This window comes from Puma concolor, chromosome B4, assembly GCF_028749965.1.
Source record: "Puma concolor isolate L17-30 chromosome B4, mPumCon1.1.hap2, whole genome shotgun sequence".
Lineage (NCBI taxonomy): Eukaryota > Metazoa > Chordata > Mammalia > Carnivora > Felidae > Puma > Puma concolor.
The window spans coordinates 50,927,496-50,952,061 of record NC_141673.1 but is presented as its reverse complement, the minus strand read 5'-3'; the positions used below and the strand labels follow the sequence as shown (position 1 = coordinate 50,952,061).

Below are 24,566 nucleotides of genomic sequence, written 5' to 3'. Positions count from 1 at the left end.
CTCCTACATTCCAATCTAGAGTCAATACAAAGACTTTTAGGATTATCTACAGCTTTGGATTATCCACACTCTTGCTGTTTATCCTTCACAAAAATAAATGTGAATGTTAACTACATTTTGATACTTAATGAAATAGATTTGGTCTTCATAATTTTCATTTGGATGACTGGATCTTGGTGACTGGGTTTTCATATCCAATAGCAGGACCCCTGCTATTGCCACGTGCATTTTATTCATTACTTCACATTTGTGTATGTGGACATAATGGATCCACATAAGGAGCTTCCCCAGAGAATCAAATGCAGTACACAGAAGGGTTAAGTTGAAATGAATATTGCAAAGCAAAAATACTTCTCCTCAGCATTTTAGTGGTGCTGCTGTCCCTTGTTTCTATATGTGAATATGCATGTACTGCCATCCATATTATTTTGCTATGGCAGATTAGATTTTTCTACATGATATACTATTTCCCTGACTCCTCAACTCCTACCTCAATAGCATGATAAGGGTTGTATACTTTCCCTCCTCAATATGTCGGGCTTCCCCATGTGACTCGCTTTGGCCAATGGGATGTTAAGAGATGTAATAAGCACTTGGTTGGAAATGTGCTCGGGTAGTTGGGACTATCCTGCTTTTCCTCTGCTATGGCCACAGGAAGAGCTTTCTCTGGGTGGCTTCTGCTCCGTCAGACTGAATCCTGGAAGGAACTACGTGGAGGAGACCTGAGACTGCTCCCCCCGCCCCCCATTGCCGCCATCATCATCATCATCATCATCATCATCATCATCATCATCATCTGTCACCTATCTCTCTTAGAATTGGAATTGAGAAGTAAGAGGCAATCACAGAGACACACTTTAACACATCTTTTTGAATTAAAGAACTCCGTCTGATAGAAAGCTAATCTGATTTAGCCGACGGTTTAACAGTGAGGATTGCCTTTGCCAATCAGATTCTGTAGCAGACATTTTCCATAAAACAAATGAGGCAAATACGTAGCTCTAAGGTCTGAATGGAAACTTCACTTAAAGGTATATAAAATGAACAGCATGCCAGAAATTATATCCTTTCCAATGATTTAAGCTTATAATAAAGAATGTTAGGTGGCTTACTAAAAAATAAATGAGGATTATGGTTTCAAAATTCTTTAGGGATTATGTCACCACAAAACATGAAGGCATTGCTCTAGACCAACTTTTAATTTTTAATTTTAGAGAGAGAGAGCAAGCAGGGGAGAGAGACAGAGAGAGAGAATCCCCAGCAGACTCCACACTCAGTGAAGAACTTGACATGGGGCTCGATCCCATGACCCCGGGATCATGACCTGAGCCCAAACCAAGAGCTGGACACTCAACTAACTGAGCCACCCAGGTACCCATAGACCAACTTTTAATACATAAATATCTAAGATACAGTTTGGAAATATTCCCTCTAAATACAGTCTCAAAACTACAATGTAATTCTAAAGTCAAAAAGAACTTTAGAGCTCATGTAGATCAACCACTCCATTTTCATAAAGAATCTGAGTCTTACAAAAGGTAAGTGGTTTGAGCAAGGTCAGAATTCCATTCCTTCTCTATCAGATCACATACACACAGACATGCAACAAATATCCTTCCTCCACTTCTTTCTGGACTCTGGGGGTGGCTGAGCCTCAAATTATGTGATTCTTGAGAGTTACCTGTCTCGGCCTTGGCCTTGGGCAGCTTATTTTTCAGCAATCTGCTCTCTCCCTAGGGCCTCACTGCAGCGGCTTGGTCCAGCTCTAGCAGTCTGAGCTCAGTGAAGGGGATGTTTATTAATCCCTCCCTGAACTCAAAGATCTTATTAATTTACCCAAACATAATAGAGACAGAGATAATCCTTGGAGAATAGATCTCTTCTATCTGATTTCTACCATCGAATTCACACTTTTGTTTTAAAAAGTATTTTTCCTCTTCCTCATCAGCTTTAATGCACGAGGAAGGAAAAGGTGGTATAATCACCAAGTCATGATAGGTTTTAACTCCTGTATATGTCTGATATCTACTCTACTCTTTAACCTTACTAATGCTATATTTGTTCAGGATGTCACCTCTCTTTTGGAAAACTGTAACAGCCTTCAGGCTGATAGCCTCTTATCTATTCTCCATTTGGCTTCCTAAAATGAGAACTCTAAAAACTCAAATCTGTTGATGATGTTCGTTGGCTTTAAAAGCCTTTAAAGGCTTCTTGCTGCCCACCTGATTTATCCAGGCTCCACCAGTGGGGCTTCCATCATTTTGTTCCTGTCCACCTCACTGGCCTTATCTCCCTCCAGGTCCTCTCTTTCCCTTTGTGCCTCAACAACAAGAGTCCGTTTGTGGTTCAAACCTGTGCACTGGGCTAAGTTCTTCCTTCCTTGCTCTCCCCTCTGCCCAAAATGTTTCTCTTCTTACTGGATCTGCATAACCTCCTTCAAAGCTTCTCAAACTCCTCGCTGTAGTTCACACATAATTTGGCAAATCTCCACTACTGGCCTTACCCCTGGAAAGCTGTACTAAGAGTTTGTTTTAGAAAGAGGGTGTGTTTTGTTGATATTTATTTCCCCAGTGGAATCAAAATGGTTAATCCAAGAGCATTAGGTCTAGATATCTGGATTCTCTTAACTCCTTGGCGATGCTTTGAGATAGTGATTTCAAAACAAATGGACTCCTTTAAAGTAAAAGAAAACACAGTACTTTCAGTGGAATAATAATAATGTAATAATGACTAACAGGCACTATATCTTACTGAGTACATGACGATAATCCAAATATTTCACATGATTATAGCCTTGAATTCTGACAAAAATTCTACATCTATTATAGCCATTTTACAGATGAGAAACCTAAGGCTCAGAGAACTTAAATAACATGCCCAAGGTCACACAGCTGGACAGGGGGAGAAACTGATATTTAACTAGTGACACAGTCCAAGCTCTCAGCGCTCGATTTTACTATCCACTCTTGCTGAAAATGAAAAATGTTACAGGGAGGTTTTTGAACACAGACCTCAATTGATTCTGTTATAAAAACACCATTATATTTTTGGTGTTGGATTTTATGTTCAGAATAAGAACTCACGACTGGTCATATACACTCACTCCCTGAGTGCTCACGTTTGGTCCCAAAGCTTCAAACACCCTCTATATTCCCATTACTCTAAATGTACATTTCCAGCCCAGATCTTTCTCCCAAACTCCTAACCCCATCTCTAGTGCTTTTCTTGACATTTCTTCTCTGCACATCAAAGAGACATGTCCACTGTAGCATTTCAAACAATGAACGTCTTCTGATGGCCCCCTCGCAAATCAGCCCTGCCCCCATTCTTGCCCAACCCCATGAATGGCAACCCTGCCTGTCCGGTTGCTCAGGCCCAAAATCTCAGGGGGCCTTTGACTCCTTTATTTCTGTACAACCCACATCCAATCTGTCAGGAGGTCCTGATGGCTCTACCCTCAAATAGATCAAGAAGGTAACTGCTTTTCTCCATCCTCACCACAGTCTCTCAGCTGGATCACGACAACAGCCCCCCAGCTGGTCTCCCAGCTTCCACCCTAGCCACTGCAGTCTGTTCTCAACACAACAGCCTGAGGGAGGCTTTGAAAACAGGAATTAGACCCTGTGCCTCCTGCCCCAACTCATACAATGCCATCCTCTATCATCCAGAGCCAAACTTAAGGTCCTTCCAACGGCCTCCAAATATACCTCATCCGTTACATTTTTGACCTCCTTTTCTACTTCTCTTCACGCTCACTCTGCTCCTGCCAAATTACCCTTCTTAACGTCTCTCCAACAACCCCAGTGTATTCCTGCCTTCGATCTTAGCACTGGCTGTTCTCTCTGCAGTTCTCTTTCCCCAGAAATCCACACGACCAACTTTCTCACTGCCTTCAGGTCACCGACACAGCCTCAGTGAGGCTTTTCCGAGCCACCCGATTTCAAACTGCAATCCCACACCTCTCCCCACCTTCCCAATCCCTCTCCTGGCTCTTTCTTTTTTCTCCTAGCATTCATGACCCCTAGCATTCATGCTGTCCAGTTTACTTATCTACTGGGGTCTTGTTTTGTTATCCGTCTTCCCTTGTCTAAATGTAAACTCCACCAGTATACAACGAGGCGGCCACAATGTAACAAATGCTCAATAAGTCATTGCTGAACAAATGAGTTATTATCAATGATTAATATTCAGTCTGAGTTCTCACTGGCATAGAAAAGCAAAGGGCTTTGTCAGGCTGGCATCTACGTTGACAGCTTAATAATAGGAGATGTGGTGTTAGCAGAGCATGGCTTAAATGCAGGTCCGCAGTAACACACAGCATAAGTATATGTCACAACGAATAAGCATATGGACTTTGGAGTCAGGGAGCCTGGCTTCACATACTGATTCTGCTGCCTATTTATTTGGGAAAGATACTTTACTCAAGCCTCTGTAAATGAGAAATTTAATGTTAATAATGCCTCTCTTATAGTGCTAATGTATACATTATTTATCAAAAATTTTTATAGTGCCAGCTACTGTTCTAACTGCTTTACAAATACTAACTCATTTAATCCTCACAGCAGCTATATGAGCAGGAACTAACATTACGCCCATTTCCCAGATGTGGAAACTGAGACACAGAAAGCTTGAGCAACTTCCTCAAGGGCACGCAGTTAAAGGTGAAGCTGGGATCTGAACCTGGCTATTTGACATCCAAGTCCAGCTCTGCTAGGCTGACACTCCTTATGGTGAGAATGAAGCGTATCCGTGCAGGTCAGGTTCCTTATAAAGCCGGACCTTTAGTAAGCTCTGGAAATGTGTTGGCTACTCTTGTTACATTACTATTATTTTTACTTGGTAAGAATGTGCTTTGAATCAATTTTCATGCTTCAGAAATTAACATAACTATACAAGAATCAACACAGAACACACTACACATGCTTTTCCTAACCCTAGTCCCTCTGTGGAGAGCTTGGATCGAACTTAATGTGCAGACCTTACAAAGAGTGATAATACACAGATGACCTTAATGGAACACGAGTCCTGTATAATTTTATTGTTTTCTGAGCTCTTTTTGATTCTTCTGGAGTGGGCTATAGGTGTATCAATTTAAATAATTTCTAAATATCCAGAAACGGTGTTCTATCACTCCTGTAATGAGACAACGATGCCAAAAGGGAAAACATGGAGAACGAATTGTTTTAGGCAAAGGGGTGGCGTAGCTGTCCCGCCCCTGAATTGTGATTACTTACAGACTGGCGGCAGCTCATACTCGACTTCAAGAACCACTCTTTCCCCAACGTTCTTCAGCAAGCTGATGATCTCATCATGGCGGAACTTGGCCAGGTTGATCCCATTCACTGCTTTGATGTAGTCACCCACATCCAGCTGATCGCTTCTGCAAAATAGGCAAGGTGGCTTCAGTGGACCCGTCCTCTCCCCAGGCCTGCCCCGGTTTTCCACTTTCCCTTCCTGCAAATGCACGTAAGCCCGGGAGGCCTGCCTGGCAGGAGCCCCTGCCTCCTAGGATACGGAGGGATACTTTGAAATATCCCTCTATTGGATCTGCTACGGTCTCTCATTTTTTTCCCTAACCCTTTCCCTCTTTTGTTTTTAAAGAGCACGTGAAATAAAATAAAGAGGTTTTGGGTTTTTTGTTTTGTTTTGTTGTTGTTGTGGTTTTTTTTTTTTTTTTTTTTTTTTTGGTTGCTCTGTCCATAAAGAGTTTGGTTCTCTAGAAACAGATGATCCAGATCTTGGCATGCCCAGACTTTTTCTTTCCTTTCATTCTCTCTCATTTTTGCTGCCTGCCTCCTGGACATTTCCTAGCTCTCAGTATCTGCACTGGGAGTTTGTTGAGGGCTAAGGAGAGGGCCCGCTTGTTCTGCTATTGAATGCTTACAGCAGGGCTGATAAAAAAAGAACAAATTACAATGAAAGCATTGGGTTTCAGTACCATTCTCGCCTCTCTTCAACACCATAGAAGAACTATGGCTACTTTGGGGGTTTAGGCAGACTTTACTTCTAAGGCAAGAGCAAGCAATGAGACCAAAGACAGTACTTAAAATTCGCGTCGCGGATAAGGACCTTCAATAATACCTTCTCCCCAAACAGAAACATGTATGCATTTATTTTACCTAAGTCCGGCCTGAATCATTCCTCTTTCGCAAGCTTTCCTCATCTGTGCCAGCCTGCGGTCCATGCTGTCCTTCCTCCCTCGGGTTCACTAACTCACTGGGCAACGTAACCACCCAATGCTCTGTGATGATGCTCACGTTGTGGCAATGCTGTTATTGTTCCCAAACTTTTCATGTTGTTCATACCCATCTTCTCTAGTAAATTATCAGCCCCCTTAGGGCAGAGTTCTTATCTTTAATTATTTTCCTTTACTACTTATAAAATGGTAGTGCCTTAAACAATGACTAATTTGGTCATTGATAATATAACCAGCACAGCGTTACTTTTTTTTTTTATTTCTCCAAATTTTATTTGAATTCCAGTTAGTTAGCAGACAGTGCAACACTGGTTTCAGGAGTAGAATTCAGTGATTCATCACTTACATACAACGCCCAGTGCTCATCACAAGTGCCCTCCTTAATGCCCATCCCCCATCTAGCCCATCCCCCAGACACCTCCCTCCATCAACCCTCAGTTTGTTCTCTACCATTAAGGGTCTCGTGTGGTTTGTTTCTCTCTCTTCTCTCCTCCCACCGCCCCTTCCCATATGTTCATCTGTTTTCTTTCTTAAGGTCCACATATGAATGAAATCATATGGTATTTGTCTTTCTCTGACTAACTTATTTTGCTCAGCATAATGCACTCTCACTCCATCCACATCATTGCAATTGGAAAGATTTCCTTCTTTTTGATGGCCAAGTAATACTCCATTGCATTGTGATATATACCACATCTTCTTTATCCATTCATCCATCGGTGGACATGGGGCAGTCTCCACAGTTGACAATGCCAACAATACTTTAAAAAATTTTTTTAACGTTTATTTGTTTTTGAGACAGAGAGAGACAGAGCATGAACGGGGGAGGGTCAGAGAGAGAGGGAGACACAGAATCTGAAACAGGCTCCAGGCTCTGAGCTGTCAGCACAGAGCCCGACGCGGGGCTCGAACTCACGGACCATGAGATCATGACCTGAGCCGACGTCGGCCGCTTAACCGACTGAACCACCCAGGCGCCCCAACAATACTTTTAATTATAGCATCAGTACGACTGAAGATCTTCGCCCTATTTACCCGTGCTACAGGGCCTACCTATGAAAAAATTCTGGAGACATATGAGACCCTAGCATCGGAGATTGGCCATGACTGTTATAAAATAAAGGAAGCTGTCGGTGTGGAAAGAAATCTCTTCCCTCGTGAAAAAAGGAGATGACGGTGCCTGTGTTGACATCAGCCTATTTCATAAACAGTACTTCAGATTATGAAGCAGTCAATTGGCTTAAGCTTATACATTGTACAGATGGGTTGATCACCAAAAGTAATCACTATTTTTGATGATCCTTTGTAAGGTTAAGAAGGCCCAAACTATTTTTGCGATTACGTGGACAAGACTATTGGTGTCCGGGACTTAAGATACATTAACCTCACTTTTAACGAAACCTAACCATCGCATCTGAAGTAAATTTTGAATCTGTCTATAAGGCAAGCCCGCCTGGACCCAGCACGCAGGACATTCTGCCTTTGGCAAGAGCGAGTGCAGTCTGCAGCCCATCGCACGAGGACAGAACGACACCTCCCCATCTAAGCTTCCTATCCTTTTGGAAACCTCATCTTTGTCTTGATGAAAAGGGAAATGTCACAAGTAGAAAAGCAGAGAAGATGGGAGACAAGCGAAATCGTCACTTAGAAACTCGGAGCTGGGTTTCCCTACTCCTGTAGGCTTACCACATCCCTGCACGGGCGCTCCCTGCATATGCATGATACGGGCCATCTGCTCCATTTACATGATCGGAGTGCATCAGTCCCACTACAGCCCGTCTGCTGTCCAGCGGCATAGTTGGGGACTGGAGCCACAAAGTCGTTTTAAAATTAAAGTCTTATGAGGGCCAGGCGGCTCCCCGGTGACTTGGCACGGGCCAGAAAAGCTTCTACAAACACGCCCGGGTGTGCTTCTGCCCGGCAGATGGCAGCTGTCATTTATTTATTAGTGACCGTTTCTGATGGAGCTTCGGTTTTTGGATTAGTCACACCCTGTGTTCCCTTTCCCACGTTTCCCCGAGAGGGAGTTACCTGGCAGCAATTCCCCCTTGCCGCAGGTTAGACACGCGTGGCTTGCCATCCTTGTCAATTCCGCCCGATACCGTCAGCCCGAGGGTAGTGCCTTCCTTCTTCATCAGCTCAACCACGGTGGAGCCCTTGAATTCCTCTGTTAAGAGAAAAGCATTTGCCTTATTAAAGAGAGAAGTGCGAGGCGCAGTTGCGCATGGTGAAGGGACTCCTTCCCATAAACTCTTTCCACTTGCTCTTGGACGAGAAAAGGTCTGTGGTCTCTTTTCCCTTGCAGTTTGCAGCGTGTCTCGTAAAGACGTGCGTGCAGATAAAGTCGACGCAGATATCCCGTTATAGGTTATTAAAGTGGGTACCAGTGGGGTAATCCACTCAAGGTTCACAACAAAGAGTCTGACATGGGTTAGATACAAACAATGATATTTGCCCTTTGTTTTCTGCCATCCTCAAGGGACTTTCTCTGGTTTCTCTCCTTGTAACTCCAAAGGGAACAATAGAGAGTTGTAACATAAGGGCCCAGAACAGAGTTTCAAATAATAATACAACAAAAAATAATCTACTTATTTATTTATTTATTTATTTATTTATTTATTTATTTATTTTTTTCAACGTTTATTTATTTTTGGGACAGAGAGAGACAGAGCATGAACGGGGGAGGAGCAGAGAGAGAGGGAGACACAGAATCGGAAACAGGCTCCAGGCTCTGAGCCATCAGCCCAGAGCCTGACGCGGGGCTCGAACTCACGGACAGCGAGATCGTGACCTGGCTGAAGTCGGACGCTTAACCGACTGCGCCACCCAGGCGCCCCAATCTACTTATTTATTTATTGAAGTTTATTTATTTGGAGAGAGAGAGAGCATGAGAATGGGGTAGGAGCAGAGAGAGGGGGGAGAGAGACAGTCCCAAGCAGGCTCCACACCGTCAGCACAGAGCCCGATGCCCGTCTTGATATCACAAACCGTGAGACCATGACCTGAGCCGAGACCATGACCTGAGCCGAAACCATGAGTCGGACGCTTAATCAACTGAGCCACCCAAGGGCTTCCAAAATAATTTTAAATAGTAACACATATCATGCAGCAGCAGACCTCAAGTTCCTGGTACATTTCAGCTGAATAAGCCAATGGGCACAAGAGAAGAGAGCTTTCTACAGATTCAACAAAAAATATTACTGACTCCATCGTTTTCTATCTTTCAGAAAACAAAGTACAATGGCTTCACGTAACAACTCACATCACTTCTTACCAAAATGTGTCACAATATGGTAAGGTGGTGTTGGTCCTCAGAAACTCCAGATAACTGCCATAAATCCCTCATCTCACAGATCTTATCCAGACAAAGTCTATACACCAAGAGGGAACCCAAGTCTTCTGATTTTAGGCACAACAGAAAGTGAGAAACCTTTAAGAATACCCTTTCTTTCAGAAGTAAAAATGAGTCGAGTCAACATTTACCTATCCAGACGTCAATTCTGAGCAGCACTGTTTTCAAATTCTCTGTTATATTATTCCCCCTCTGCATACACACTTTCTGGGTAGGGACGGGAAACTCAAGCTTTCTAATTCCTCCCGACTCACATATGAATTTCGGGAGTTATCAACTTCTAGGACATCAAAGAGTCTCATATTAAAATGCAAGAATGGGGGCGCCTGGGTGGCTCAGTCGGTTAAGTGTCCGACTTCGGCTCAGGTCATGATCTCACAGTCCGTGAGTTCGAGCCCCACGTTGGGCTCTGTGCTGACGGCTCAGAGCCTGGAGCCTGCTTCAGATTCTGTGTCCCCCTCTCTTTCTCTGCCCCTCCCCTGTTCATAATCTGTCTCTCTCTGTCTCAAAAATAAATAAAAACATTAAAAAAATTTTAAAAAAATGCAAGAATGGACTTTCTTCTTCGAAATTAAGAAACCAAAAAGGTTATCGGCCTACCTCTTCCCCTTCCTTAATTACACATAACAGAGTTAATTATCATTTCAAAAATCTATATGAATGCTTATCATAAAAGTTCTTAAACTGTTGCTGCTGGTATACTATCCCACTAGCTGATGAAAAAAATCAAATCATGTTAATAAAAGGAATGATCATTCATCGGATCTTGGACGGAGAACAGAGTACTCCAGGAAGGAATGCGAGGGGGGCAGGACACTGATTTCCTCAGCAATGTACTGAGTACCATTCCAGGCAAGGCTTTCAAGATTCCCAGGTCCTGTGACCTTAGCACGCAAATACACCCTTTTTCATGACAGACTCATGACCCTGCATACATGAGCTGTTATTGCTTTTTAAAGTAAAAGCCAAGGAAGAGTGTGAATGCTGTCAGCTTCATGCATTACATTTCGTATGAGAGACCAAATAATGATTGAAATTCAATAATCAAAATTCTTGTCATGTGCATAAAAGCACAGGGCCTTTTACATCACTTAACAGACGCATCTGAAACAAAATTCCATCATTGGGTGCATTTAACCTGTGCCCTTTTAAAACAGAATAAAACAACCCCTTCTACATCCCATAAAAACATACATAGGCCCAACTGGTATTTAAAGAGGTCAACCTAACAACTGCTATAAGTCCTTCTTGGCAGAAGGGTAGGTATAAATTCTTTTAAAAATCAGGTTAAGTAATTAAAGTAATGAGAACTACATAACAGATGAGGACCGTTCACATTACAGAGACATAATGTGCTTAACGATTCTGCCCAACAAAAGAACTCTTCGCATTTTGTCTAAATATGTACGTTGATCATTTGAGCATTTGGTTATAGGTCTGTACATGAAGAATTAGAAGCATAGTTCTTTAAGGGCCCATCTCAAGGTCAAATCTCAAAGGTCAATCAGAAATGTGCAAAGAAGCAATGATGAAACAGTAATACCAGGCAAGGTAGAAATAAATCTTAACTAATAAAATTTTCATTTGTACTCAGGTTTTCAAGAACATGCTTCCTGCATAAAATGGGCTACCAGTGCACAGATGCAGCTTTATGGGATGTGCACAATGTAGTTTTCTCCAGAAGGAACCGAGGTCCTTACCAGACTTCTGGCTGAATCCTGAAAATCTAGAAAAACCTTAACTCCTGTTTTTTTTTTTTTTAAGTTTATTTCTTTATTGGGGGGGGGGGGCGGGGAGCAGGGGAGGGGCAGAGTGAGAGGGAGAGAGTGAGAATCCCAAGCAAATTCTGCACTGTCAGTGTGGGGTTCGATGCAGGGCTTGAACTCACGAACCAGGAGATCACGGCCTGAGCTGAAACCAAGACTCTGACGCTTAACCAACAGAGCCACCCAGGCAGCCCATAGAAAAAGCTTAATTCCTTTAATTTAATCTGTGTTAAAATATAAACCCATCTGGGTTTCCTTGTGAACTGGTCAATTCCCCTCTAATGAAAACAATTTTTTTTAATGTTTATTTATTTTTTGAGAGAGAGAGAGAGAGAGACAGAGCACGATTGGGGGAGGGGCAGAGAGAGAGGGAGACACAGAATCCGAAGCAGGTTCTAGGCTCTGAGCCCTCAGCACAGAGCCTGATATGTGGCTCAAACCCACGAACCATGAGATCATGACCTGAGCCAAAGTCAGACGCTTAACCAACTGAGCCACCCAGGCGCCACAATTACCCTTTAATTTTAAAATGTTTCAAATCTTTCCCCAAGAGCCAGTTTTAATAACATGAAAGAAAGAAAATACTGATGTACCAGTTAACTGAGTAATCTGTACATTCATTGATTCAAGTATTTACTGAGTGCCTACGAAGAGCCAGACGATGAAACTCAAAAGACGAGAAAAGTTAGAGATGCTTACAGCCTAGTCACAGAGGCAAAGGAGTCACAGACCAGCATGCCAGAGTGTGGTTTGGGCTACGGGGGCCATAGAAGAGAAGGTCCTGGCTGCAATAGAGAGTGAAGGCTCAGTGTTCCAAATGCAACATCTATTTCACAATTTTGTCTCCTGTCTAATCTGTCTGTATTTATCGATCAGGATTAGCTGAGCAGAACAGACTAAGGAGGAATCTAAATTAGACAAAACTCAGGAGTAAAGACAGAATATTGTTGCAAGAAAATGCGCTGAATCACAAGAATGTTAACTGCCAAGTAGGTATCTCTAGACCCTCAAGGATTGATGAAATCTTTTACTGGTGTTTTGAAGGGAACAGGAGAAAAGAAGCAGTCAGAAGAGGGAGGAACATGCTTCTGGAATTTCCTTTCTGCTAACCTGCACTCTGCATTAGATGAACCAATCATTTTATGTATCTTTTGGTGTTTAATGTTTGCATAATGACGTAATAGTAAAGAGAAATGATGAACGATGCATTCATTTGCATGAGTTCACTTATTTATCAAAGATTACTTAACAACACTCTGCAGTGAAACACTGGAACTTGGACAAGTCAATACATCGTGACAATTTCTTCATGATTTAAACTGCAAACATCCCTCCCCGAATTAAGAAGAATGTAGCAAAGACAGTAGTATCCCCAATTTAGTAAGCAGCACAGGGAATAGATGATGCTCAGCTGGCAAGGAGTGAGACGGTTCTGGACTTGGCATCTTCCTTAATCACCAGATTTAGTGATCTTAGCAAAGAAATTGCAGGTTTACTTCTGTAGGAGTACTCACTCAACATAACCAACGAGAACCACACTGCCAGTGTAGGATTTAGTTGTTTGCTGTTTTTCCTTGGATTTATAATTCAATACTCTTAATTGCTAAACTCCAGAAAGTTTTAAGAAAAGTAACAATGATGCCTGGTGAAAACAAGAGAATTTTGAGAAGTTCTTGCAAATAAGAAAATTGGTTACAAAATTAATATGCCGAAAACCATATCCTTTGTATAAGCAAATAGCCAGTTAGAAGTTATCACAGAGGGAAAAAAAACCCGTTGACAATAAGCAAAAAAATAAAACATGAAAAAAAATTTAATGAAAAACCTACAAGATGTATGTGAAGAAAACTTCAAAAACACTTCTGAGGAACATAGGATCAGAAAAAATGTAAAAGCATCCCACTCATTCATTCAATAAAAAACTGAGTGCTTACTATATGCCAGGCATTGTTCTAGGCTTTGGAGACTGAGCAAAACTGAAAAAAAAGTTTGGAAACCAAACAAAACAGAGAAAATCCTTGCCATCTAGGAACTAATACTCCAGTAGGTAGCATAATCTAACATCAAAAATATGTCAATCCTCCCTAAATTAATCTATGAAGTTCACAATATCAATAAAAATGCCAATAAGATTTTTTGGACAAAAGATCTATTTAATACTATTGCAAAAATGGAACATGCATCCTTGTAAAGGTTCTGTGAAAAATTATGGTCCCAAAGTAGACCTGTTTAATGTTGCTATGAAAGAATATAGAGAGCCCGCCCATGATGCCAACCTGAATGAGTTAATGGAGTTGTGACTGGATGTTACATTACTAACTGTATCTCCCCAGATACCCCAGAAGCGTGAGCCTGGAGTGCGAAGTCTGACAAAGCCTCCGTCTCTGCCTCCCAGGCATTGGTCAGAGTCTGGATCTGCTTGGCTATACCAAAGGAAAGAGAAGAGAAGAGAAGAGAAGAGAAGAGGAGAGGAGAGGAGAGGAGAGGAGAGGAGAGGAGAGGAGAGGAGAGGAGAGGAGGGAAGAGGGGAGGGGAGGGGAGGGGAGGGGACGGAAGGGAAGAGAGAAAGGAAGACAAAGAAAAAAGAAAAGAAGTAGCATAGACATATGGCATTCAGAACCCATCATTAGACTGTCTTAGAGTTTTGTAATACTGGTTTGCATGAAATAAAGGTATGGCATAAGAATCTTATTTTGTTCTGTAAAACTCTTGGTGCCTGGACATTTTTGCTTCATTGCTTGTTTAAAAAAAGAAAAATAGGCTTAGACCAGAAAAAGAGAGTCAACCCTAATTGTTGGCAAGTCCCTAAATTTTAGGGGCTAAATGAACAGGGAATCACAAAGTGCACAATTTCAACAGTTGCTGAAAGTGGGGGAACAAAAAATGATGATGACAACGAAGAGTGACAAGGGCTATGACAAAAGCAAATAAAGGTGCAACCTGGGAGGACCCCTAATCAGGCTGAGCAGGTAGTGCTCTGAATGGCTCCCTGGAAGAATTATCCCTGAGCCATTCTGAAGACAGCCTCAGTTCAGCGAATGGAGGAGGGAAGGTGTTAGAGGCACAGGAACGGTTAATGGTAGGTGATTACACGGGTTCTGGGGAGAGGACATCCATCAATTCAATTTGCACTTTGTCAATTCTGGCTGCGTGGTAGAATCAGTTGGGGAGCTTTTCAAGTAGCAATGCCTGGGATCAACCGAGAACAAATCATCAGAATACCCCCTGATGGGAATGTTTTAAATTAAACTTTTAATTTTGAGGTAACCGTAGACTCTCACGCAGGTTTAAGAAATACTATAGAGAGATCCCTTGGACCCTTTGTCTGGTTCTCCCCTGTGGTAACATCATGCAAAACTGTAATACAATATCACAAGCAGTTTATTGACATTGATGCAGTCAAGATACAGTATCACAAGTTCCCTCATATTATCTGGTATAGCCATACCCACTGGTCTCCTCCCTGGACACCTTCCTTAACCCCTGGCAACCCCTGACCTATTTTCTATGCTTATAACTTTGTCATTTAAAGAATGCTAAGTAAATTTAATTCCACAGTATGAACACTTTGTGGTTGACTTTCTACATTCAGTATAATTTTCCATACCGTAACAATAGTTGGTTCCTTTTTATTGCCAAGTAGGAGTCCATGGCATAGATATACCACAGTCTGTTTAACCATTTAACTCTTGAAAGAGGTGTTGGTTGCTGCTAGTGTAGGGCTATTGTGAATAAAGCTGCTATAAACATTCAGGCACAGGTTTTTGTGTGGACACAATTATTCATTTCTCTGGAATAAATGTCCAGAGAATGTCCAGTAAAATTGTTGGGTCATATGCTAGTTGTACATTTATTTTCTAAAAAATGGCTAAGTCGTTTTCCAAGGTAGGCATACCATTTTATATTTCCGACAGCAGTGTATGAAATATCATACACTGTATGAAATATCAGTTTTTCTACATCCTGTCCAGTACTTGATGTTGTGACTGTTTTTTTATTTTAGCTATGCAGATAGGTGTATCAGTAATATCTAATTGTGGTTTTTATTTTTGCATAATTTGAGTCCTTTCCCTAGTGGGAAATGTTGAACATTTTTGTGTGTGTGTGTCCTTATTTTCCATCTGCATATTTGCTTTGGTGAAATGTCTCTTTATGTCTTTTGCCCATTTTCTAATTAGATCGTTCACTTTTTTACTGTTGAGTTTTGAGAGTTGCTTATATATTCGAGATACTAACCCCTTGTTGACTATGAGATTTGCAAATATTTTCTCCCAGTCTTACACTTTCTTTTCATCCTTTTAATAAGGTCTTCTGAAGAACAAACATTTTTTAATTTTGATGAAGTCCAATCAGTCATTTTTCCTTTTACAGGTCATGCTGTTAGTGAGTCTAAGAACTCTTGGCTGAGCCCTAGATCCTGAACATTTTCTCCTATACTTCTTCTACAGTTTCTAAAAGTTCTATAATATTATGGTTTACATTTAAGTCTCTGAGCCATTTTGAATTAAATTTTGCATAAAGTGTGAGACTTAGTCAAAGATTCATATATTTTTTGAGGGCAGAGTGTTATAGATGACCAATTGCTTCGGTAACCATTTGTTGAACAAGCTATCTTTACTCCACTGAATTGCTTTTGCATCTTTCCAAAAATAAGTCAATTCCTGGATTCTTTATGTTGTTCCACTGATGTATTTATTCCTCCACAGATACCACACAGACTTTATTACTGTAACTATATAATAAGTCTTGAAATTGGGTAGGCTGATTCCTCCTACTTTATTGTTCTAGCTAGTCTAGTTCCTTTGCCTTTCCATATAAATTTTGGAATACTCTTATCTTTATCTACAAAATTTTTCCTGGTATTTTGAAAGGACTTGTATTTAAGCCAGTATGTCAATTTGGAAAGAATAAACATCTTTACTATGTTGAGTCTTCTAATCCATGAGCATGTTATGTCTCTCCAATTAGGCAGACCTTCCTTGATTTAATTCATCAGCATTTTGTAGTTTTCAGCATACAAGTCCTATACATGTTTTGTTGGTTTTACACCTAGTTATTTCATTGTTGGGGGGAAAACTGCAAATGATATTGTTATTAATTTTGATGTACATCTGTTCATTTCTAGTATATAAATATGTAATTGATTTTTGTATATTTATCTTGTATCTTGTAGTCTTGCTGAACTCACTTAACAGTTCAAGGAGTTTTTGTTGTTGTTGTTTTGTTTTTGTTTTTGTGGATTCCTTAGGGTTTTCTATGTAGCCCATCATGTCATCTGCAAAAAAGGACAATTTTATTTCTTTCCAAACTGTACACCTTTTATTTTCCTTTCCTACCTAAAGCATGAGGTAGCACTTTCAGCACAAGGGTGAATAGGAGTAGTGAGAGTGGATATCCTTCCTTCTTCCCTATCTTAGGGGAACGACATTAAATATTTCATCATTAAGCATTATGTTAGCTGTGGGTTTTCGTAGATACTCTTTGTCAAGTTGAGGAAGTGTCCCTCTATTCCTATTTTTCTGAGGGTTTTTATCATGATGAGTAGGAATTTTGTCAATTTTTTTTGCACTGATTAATTGATCATGTGATTTTTCTTCTTTAATGTGATAATGCACTGGATTGCACTGATTTTCTAATATTAAACCAATCTTGCAACCCTGAAATCAATCTCACTTGCTAATTATATACAATTCATTTTATGTATTGATGGATTCTATTACTAATATTTTGGTAAGGATTTATTTTGCATCTATATTCATGAGAGATATAGTGTGTAATTTTATTTCTGTACTATCTTTGGTTTTGGTATCAGGATAATAATGCTAGCTTCATAACACGAATTGGAATACATTTCTTTCTTTCCTATTTTATGGAAGAGTTTATGTGGAATTGATGTTTATTTTTTTAAACATTTGGTATAATTTTCCAAGGAAGCCATTTAAATCTGAACATTTTTCTTTTTGGACGTTTTAAACTACAAACTAAATTTCCTTAATAGTTACGGGACTATTTAAATTAACTATGTTGTATTGTGATGAGTTGTGGTCATTTGTGCTTTTCAAGGAATTGGTCCATTTCAATTGGATGCAAATCCTTGCAGGTGGGGAACTGGACATAGGCATTTTTTTTTTTTTTTAAAGCTCCCAGGTGATTCTAACATGTATTCGAGATTAAGAGACACTGATTTAGGGTTCGGTGCATGAGGCAAATTGGTAGAAAACAGACTGGGAAGCAAACAAAGGAAGTGTTCAGATTTACGTTCTAGGAAAGGTAAGCCTGTTATTTACTGTGAAGCAGTAGACTTGGAAATGATGGCATGAAGCACCGGGGAAAAAGTCACTAGATTTGAGTCAAGGAGAACCACTAGAAGCCACCTCAGTGATACATTAATTAAGTTAGGCTTTGCTGTGTCAACAAAGTGAAAAATGAGTAATTGCTCGACCACAACAGAGACTCATACGCCAGTCTAAGGTGGGTGTTCCTGATCCTTAGTCAGCTCCTCTCCACGTGATGGTTCAGGGATCTCCGCTCTTTTCAATTTTGTGACTCTGTCATCTTCTAGGGCTCTGGTTTCCAAACTGCGCACTAAGGTGCCTCAAGGTTCCCTAGTGAACTCACAGGAGCACCATGGACTATTGTAAATTTCTGAGGAGCATAGAGCCATACCTGACATCTTTCAGACACAACACTATGTACCAGCTGCCAGCAGTGTTGCTCAACATTCGCTCATATTATATCGCTTTTGTTGATGTCCTATCTTTCCAAAGTTAGGTTTTGGGTTTTAGAAAAAGGGAGTTCCACGTGAAAATCAATGTGGAACAGGAAATGAGGCTGCCACTCTTTAATTTGATTTGGAAGTTTGAGAAGCTGTGCGATGCCCAGTAACCACACACGACCACTACTAAGTATTCTTTCTGGTTCTTCCAGTTTATACGTATTGTTTTTCAAATGTCTATTAAGTGGTTAGGATGCAATATGTACTATACCATTTGGACGTCACTACCTAATAAATGGAACTATTGATATTTCATTTCACCTAGAGCCGCTATGAAAAAATTACCGAGGCACTAAGGGCTGTCAACGGAGAAAGTTTAGAAACTCTTGCCCTAGGACTCTATCTTGTCTTCATTCACTCGGTTGAAGGGGCAAAAGGGCTTTCTTAAGAGCCAAAATGGCCTACTTCTGTTCATAGTCCAGTGGCAAGAACTTGTTTCATGTCCGCACCTAAGTATCAGGGAGGCTAAGAATTGGAGTGTAGACAGATGCCAAAACAATACAGGTGGGGTGGGTTTTTAGAAACAGGTAGGAAACACCTGAGAGACTGAAATCCATCCGTAGCTGTATGGATGGCACGGGCTCCAGATATATTGAGGAAGAACTGCCCTGAGTGGGAGACAAATCAGTGTGTGGGGAGCAAGGATCTGTGAGGAACAAGAGGACCTCAAGGATTCCAACTTTTTTGGTGGGATATTGATGTCTGTCCGTAAGAAGGGGAATCTGGAAAATGAGACAAAGTTTGTGTTGTTGTGCCTCATCGGAGAGGGGGTAGTCACATGATATAATGCCACAGAGAGAGAAGTAAAATGTGATTTAAATATCAGGGAAACACCTAGTGTTAGTATAGTTTTCATCATACCTTAAGCAAAGCGGGTAGTCTGTAAGACCCCCACCCTATAGCTGTAACATAAAAATAGAAAAGGCATTTTAAAAGCAACCACCATAGGCACATCCAGCAAGATAAGCATTGGCAAACCCCTTTACTTCTTGCAGTTCTATTAGCTACATTGAATTTTAAAAAGAGATCATAAACAGTGAAATGGAAATACTATTGACGAAAACTCTATGCAACGAGTCATAAATTTCCAAATGCTAATGACAGAGATAGTGTTTTTCCTCCTCTGTATGTCCAGTGCTTAGAATGGTGCCTGGCACATTAGTAGGTACTTCCTGGTAACTGCTGAATGAATGAATGAATGAATGAATGAATGAATCCCCCAATCCCAACAGAGGGATGATGACCCGGCAATGAGCACTGGCTTGTAGCAAACAGAATTATTGCTGGATAGTGCAGAAGCAAAATGAGAAAGGAGCAGAATTCGAACAGGAGTAGACAGGGTTATTTCCCTAAGCTTACATGATTGATCATCATCATCATCATTATTTATTTATTTATTTATTTATTTATTTATTTAACCATTTCTTTAATAAGGTGGATTGAGGCCCACACCACAATACCACAGCTATATCTATGTATTGCTTCTGAAGAGGATATTATTGCTCACACTACAGTTTTATCTATATATTACTTTTAGTGGTGCCACTTGGAAGTTTATCCCCCTCAGGAAATAAGCAGATGCTTTTTGCAATACTCATTTCAAGTTTCCTCCTAACAACCCCTGGTTCAGCAAAGCTGCTGGGATCAAAGCTGGGTTTCTGTGATGAATGGCTGCATTTTCAGTCTCGGTTCCTGCCACCCAGATTTGCAGAGAAAGGTCTTCTGGCACTTTCCACCTCTGTGTGGTGACATGAAGGATGTACCAGAATTTCTTTCTTCCCCTGGGAATCTGAGCATAAGTTAGATTAGTGACAGGGATGTACGGCACATAAATATTACCCAGCACAAATATTCATGTGAAACAAAATTATGATTGGTATTTATCTTACACAGTGATGGGGACAGCTGGATTAATATCTGTATGTTTCTTAGAGCACCTCAAGAGAAAGAGAATATATAAATATGTAGTACCGAATATAAAAATCTGAGCCCCCTGAAATTATGTGATGAATAGATCAGGATTTAAAAATAGATAGAGCTGAGATGTGGATTCTGGTGTAACTGATTCAGATGCCACATGTCTCCTAAAGCATCAAGAAAAAAATATCCTTGATTTTAAAATATGGCAGAACTAGAATTCTTTCAGTTCCCCACTTCTTCAAAATCAATGGTTTGTCAAAATGTGTTATTACGTTTCCCAGCGTTGCAACTTATTAACAAATTATTGAATTTTTCTGGGTCTTAGCTTCCTTATCTCTAAAATAGGGGTAATAAGAGTACTTACCCTTAGGGTGTTGTGAAAATTGTGATAAAATTCTTATAAGGAATTTATGATATTACTTTATTATAGAAACTGGCACAAATATAGTATGTCACACATGACCTAATATACATTATATTAATAATAATTATTATATTTAATATAGTACCTGCCACATATTTAGTGTTCAATACATATGTTAGTCATAGTATTACTATTATTATTGTTGTTATTAGTAGGATATAAAAAAAATTCCAGGTATGCAGATTACCAATCTTCTACTGTATTTTGATTGTCATGAATAGAAGACAAGATAATTAGCAGTGGTATTTAACCATTTGTTAAGTCATATATTCCTTTGAGAATCTAATGAAATCCATGGGCCTCCTCCCCAGAAAAGTTTTGCTTAGGGCACCTGAGTGGCTCAGTCAGTTGAAAGTCCAACTTTGGCTCAGGTCACGATCTCACGGTTTGAGAGCTCAAGCCCCACATCAGGCTTGCTGCTGTCAGCCTACCAGCGAAAAGCCTGCTTCAAATCCTCTGTCCCTGTCTCTCTCTGCCCCTCCGTGCCTCAAAAATGAATAAACACTAAAAAAAAAAAAAAAAAAAAGAAAAAAATTGGTATACAATTTTAGGGGAATTCATGGGCACATCACTCTGGACCACATTCTTGTACTCAAGAGACCATGAGGATCTTAAGTTGCATCATATTTGAGCCATAGGAAAATCACAGAATATCTGCTAGGCTGATATTTCACAATCTGTGCACATATCAGGGAGGGGTCATGAAATAGCACATAATGCCCAAACCTATCATTCATATGTTCCTTTGTGGTCATTTAATAACTGAAATGAAACCATATGCAAAATACCAAAAACAGGAAGTGACTCACCTCAGTGAAACTTCCTCTCTTCCTGAGCAGGCTGGCCTATGTGGTAGACATTTATATCTGAGAATCCATAAGGACCAGCAAGAGGGACTGTGCAGAAGATGTGGTAAATGCCCTTGTCTTAAGAGCTCCTGGCAGTTTTTCTTTGGGAAAAACTCTCCATCTGTGACTTTTTACTTGTAGGCGGTTGTCATCACATTTTCAAAGTTGTTGACACAGTGGAAAACTGGATTCTACATGTTAAACGACTGGCACAGCTAATTTTGAAATTACCTTGATTTTCACTAGTTTCCTAGAGAAGTTAACTGCATTCTTGTAGCTACTTGTGGGCCACTTTGGTTCAAAAATATTTTTGAGCATCCACTATTGCCAGATTGTGCTGGCATTTCAACGACCAATAATCACCGCCTTCACCTTTCTGCAGCTCACATTCTACATGTCTAAGGGGTGAATGTCTACACTAATTATTTCAATTAAGTGTTTTTGGTCCACAGAATGGCCTGGGAGCCGGAGCAATAAAAGTTCAACATGTGCTCCTAGGAAAGCTTCCTGCAGGTTACAGATGTGTAGTTGGAGGTTGAAGTTCATCCTGCAGGTGATTTTCTTGTGATATTACTATCATTTCCATCTTATAGTTGGAGATATAGAGGTACCAAAAATTGCTTAGCAGATTAATAAGGTATGGCTGGGTTTTTACGTGTCTTTCTAGACGTCCTTTTGACCAGTGTTTTATGTTGCATAGCTGTTTAGATATAAAAAGCCAGAGCTACTGTGTAGGATTGGCTTAGAGTGACCAGTTGGCCTGGTCTGGGAGTCTAGCTGAACAAAAGGTATGAGAGATAGGTCTTGTCCAGCTGAGGGGTGACAAGAAAGAAGCATTCTGGGAAGGAAGGACATCTGAGACAGACAGATGTCAGGCGAGGCTGCACAGGCAGCTAGCGAGAGCTAGTCATAAATGGGTTAGGTAGCTTAGTCAATGCCCAGGATGGGGATGCTAAACGCTGCTTAGGCACTGTAGCTGCTTCAAAGACAACTGGGGTCTCATTCAGTGTGAAATGGAAATGGACGGATGATAAAACTTTGACAAGAAATTAGACTTCTTAAATAATCAGGGCAAAGTGGGACTTAGAGCTACGCTTGCGTGGCCTCCTCCTTCCATGGATACCTCCGTACCCACGAGTCCGGCACAAGCTAGACAACCTGACTGCATAGAGAAATTAAAATATTTCTGACACCTTCTAAGATTATCCATCCTTTTAAAGCAGCTAATACTTTTCAAAATGTTCTCATATCCATGATCTCATTTAACCTTTAGTACAACTCTGTGAAGAGGATAGGATTTTATAGATTTTATAGATTAGGAAACGGAAATTTGAAAATTAGTTTGTTATGCAGAACTTTGTATCTGTTTTCGGTACACGACAATTGCCTCCTCATATAACTGCATGCTAGAAATGCTCAGACTCATCATAAAGTAATTGATAAACAATGGATACAAGAAGGTAATGAAATACTGCTGAGAAAAGGGCTGAAAAATAAGGCCATCCTGAGGCAGACACCAAGCCACCAGAATAACAGCAGGCCAGTGAATCAGTCCCTCTCATTTTGTTACAGATGTCATAGGCACTTATTTGGCTTTCTTTGGTTTTATAAGACTTGATCCATTTCAAATAAAGGACCAGATGGAAAACTAATAGTGCACTCACTGCAGATAACCAAGAAGCAAGGCATCAAGGGAGCCCCGTAGACTCTCCATGGAGAAGCTAGGAAGCAGGGCTGCAGTGAATTTGAGTTTTACTGGAACCCTCTTGAGACCTCACTGCAATTCAGAACACAAGGAGGCTGTGCTGCCCACATCAAGGACAGCTCCCACATCCTACCTTTGGCTTCCTCCACTCTGACAAGGACAACAGACTGCTCTCCTAGCCCCCCTCCTGGTCCAACTCTTTCTTCTGCCCCATGTGGGAAACAACTATATTCCTGTCCCAAGGGAAAAGGCTTCCCGTTAGGGTGAGCAGCAGGGAATGAACAGACAAACCAGAGTCATTACTGTTTCTTCTCTGTTCAGTCCTTTATACTAGTACCTCAATCACCGTAGGGAACACAACCTCACCCAACTGTCTTGTAGCTTCACTCCGAATATGAAATGTTTTAGTCCTGTCTATCCCTCCCACTCTCCCTCCCTCCATCCTTCCATTGCATATTTATTGACAATTTGCTAAATGCTAGGCACCTTGCCTTCTAGCAATAAACAAGACAGACTTGGTCCCTGCCCTCAAAGAATTTATATTCTAGTAAGAAATTCAGACCCTACACAACGAAAAATCATAACCAGTATGATTAGGAATAATTAGCAAGACAAAGGGGAAGGGTTCTCGTCCGGGGCTAATTAGGAAACAACTGCTTGAAACATATCTGCAGTTGGTTCCTTGAGTTCCCATGGTTGCATGGTTGTGTAAAACTTGAAAAGGATAGTTTTGGATTCTTTTCCTTACAGTTGTCTCCCCTCGAACTGCACGAGCTTCAGGTGCCAAAAAACCTAGGTCTTCCTAGGATAACACCACCTCACATCCAAATAGCACCTAAAGGGTTGCCTCATAGAGGCGCACACATTTTCTCATTTGATTCTCACGGAAACCTAGGGTCTTAGGGATGAAAACACAGAAGCCTTCCAAGATTAGGTGACTGGCCTAAGGATACCCCATCAGGCAAATCATTTGCTAGAACTTAAAACCAGGTGCTCTAACCTTAAATTCCCTTCTTTCTACTACATCGCTTTGGTTCACTTGTGCTGTCTTGGCTTGACGAGGTGCCAAAGTGACACGTGGCAAAAAAAGTTCCAAATTCTAACAAAAACGCGCTAAGACTATTCTTCTTTTTCTTCTTGAATGTAAGTATGAAACAGTAAAACAAACTGTAGTTCAAAGAGTGTGAAAGTCACTTTCACCTGACAGGTGAAAGAATATTCACTGGTTTGTATTGAGTTAGGGACCTGCCAACTCCTCATCTGGAAGGCCACACCGGTTCCAGAAAATAACAACCTTGTGTTAAAATCCTTGAGACATATGCCCTGCTGAATATCTAAAGGAAAGGCCTACTCTTTTGGGGTTGTTTTAATTTTTGTTCAACCAGTGATATATACACACACATACGAATGTGTTTTTCTCATGTCTGAAATCTGGATACATATTTCCTAAAAAAATATTACGAGCCTCTGTTTTGCCCCATTGCATACTTTCCTTTAACAGATTCATCATGTGGTCTGAATACAATACCCACCCATGTTATCAAGTATGAACAGAGCAAAGGACAGTTTCTTTTTAAAAG

The 24,566-nt window shown here is 40.7% G+C and overlaps 1 protein-coding gene across 14 annotated transcripts in view; it reads right to left on the bottom strand.

The window, feature by feature from the left end:
* The window catches only part of GRIP1 (glutamate receptor interacting protein 1), a 684,764-nt gene that overhangs the window by 146,659 nt on the left and 513,539 nt on the right, over window positions 1–24,566 (bottom strand). For all 14 annotated transcript variants that reach the window (XM_086712887.1, XM_086712895.1, XM_086712890.1 and 11 more), the window contains 2 exons: window positions 8,228–8,363; window positions 5,235–5,380 (listed from right to left, as the gene is read on the bottom strand). In XM_086712887.1, the coding sequence (XP_086569013.1) occupies window positions 5,235–5,380; window positions 8,228–8,363 (282 nt within the window). The remainder of the gene's footprint in view (window positions 1–5,234; window positions 5,381–8,227; window positions 8,364–24,566) is intronic.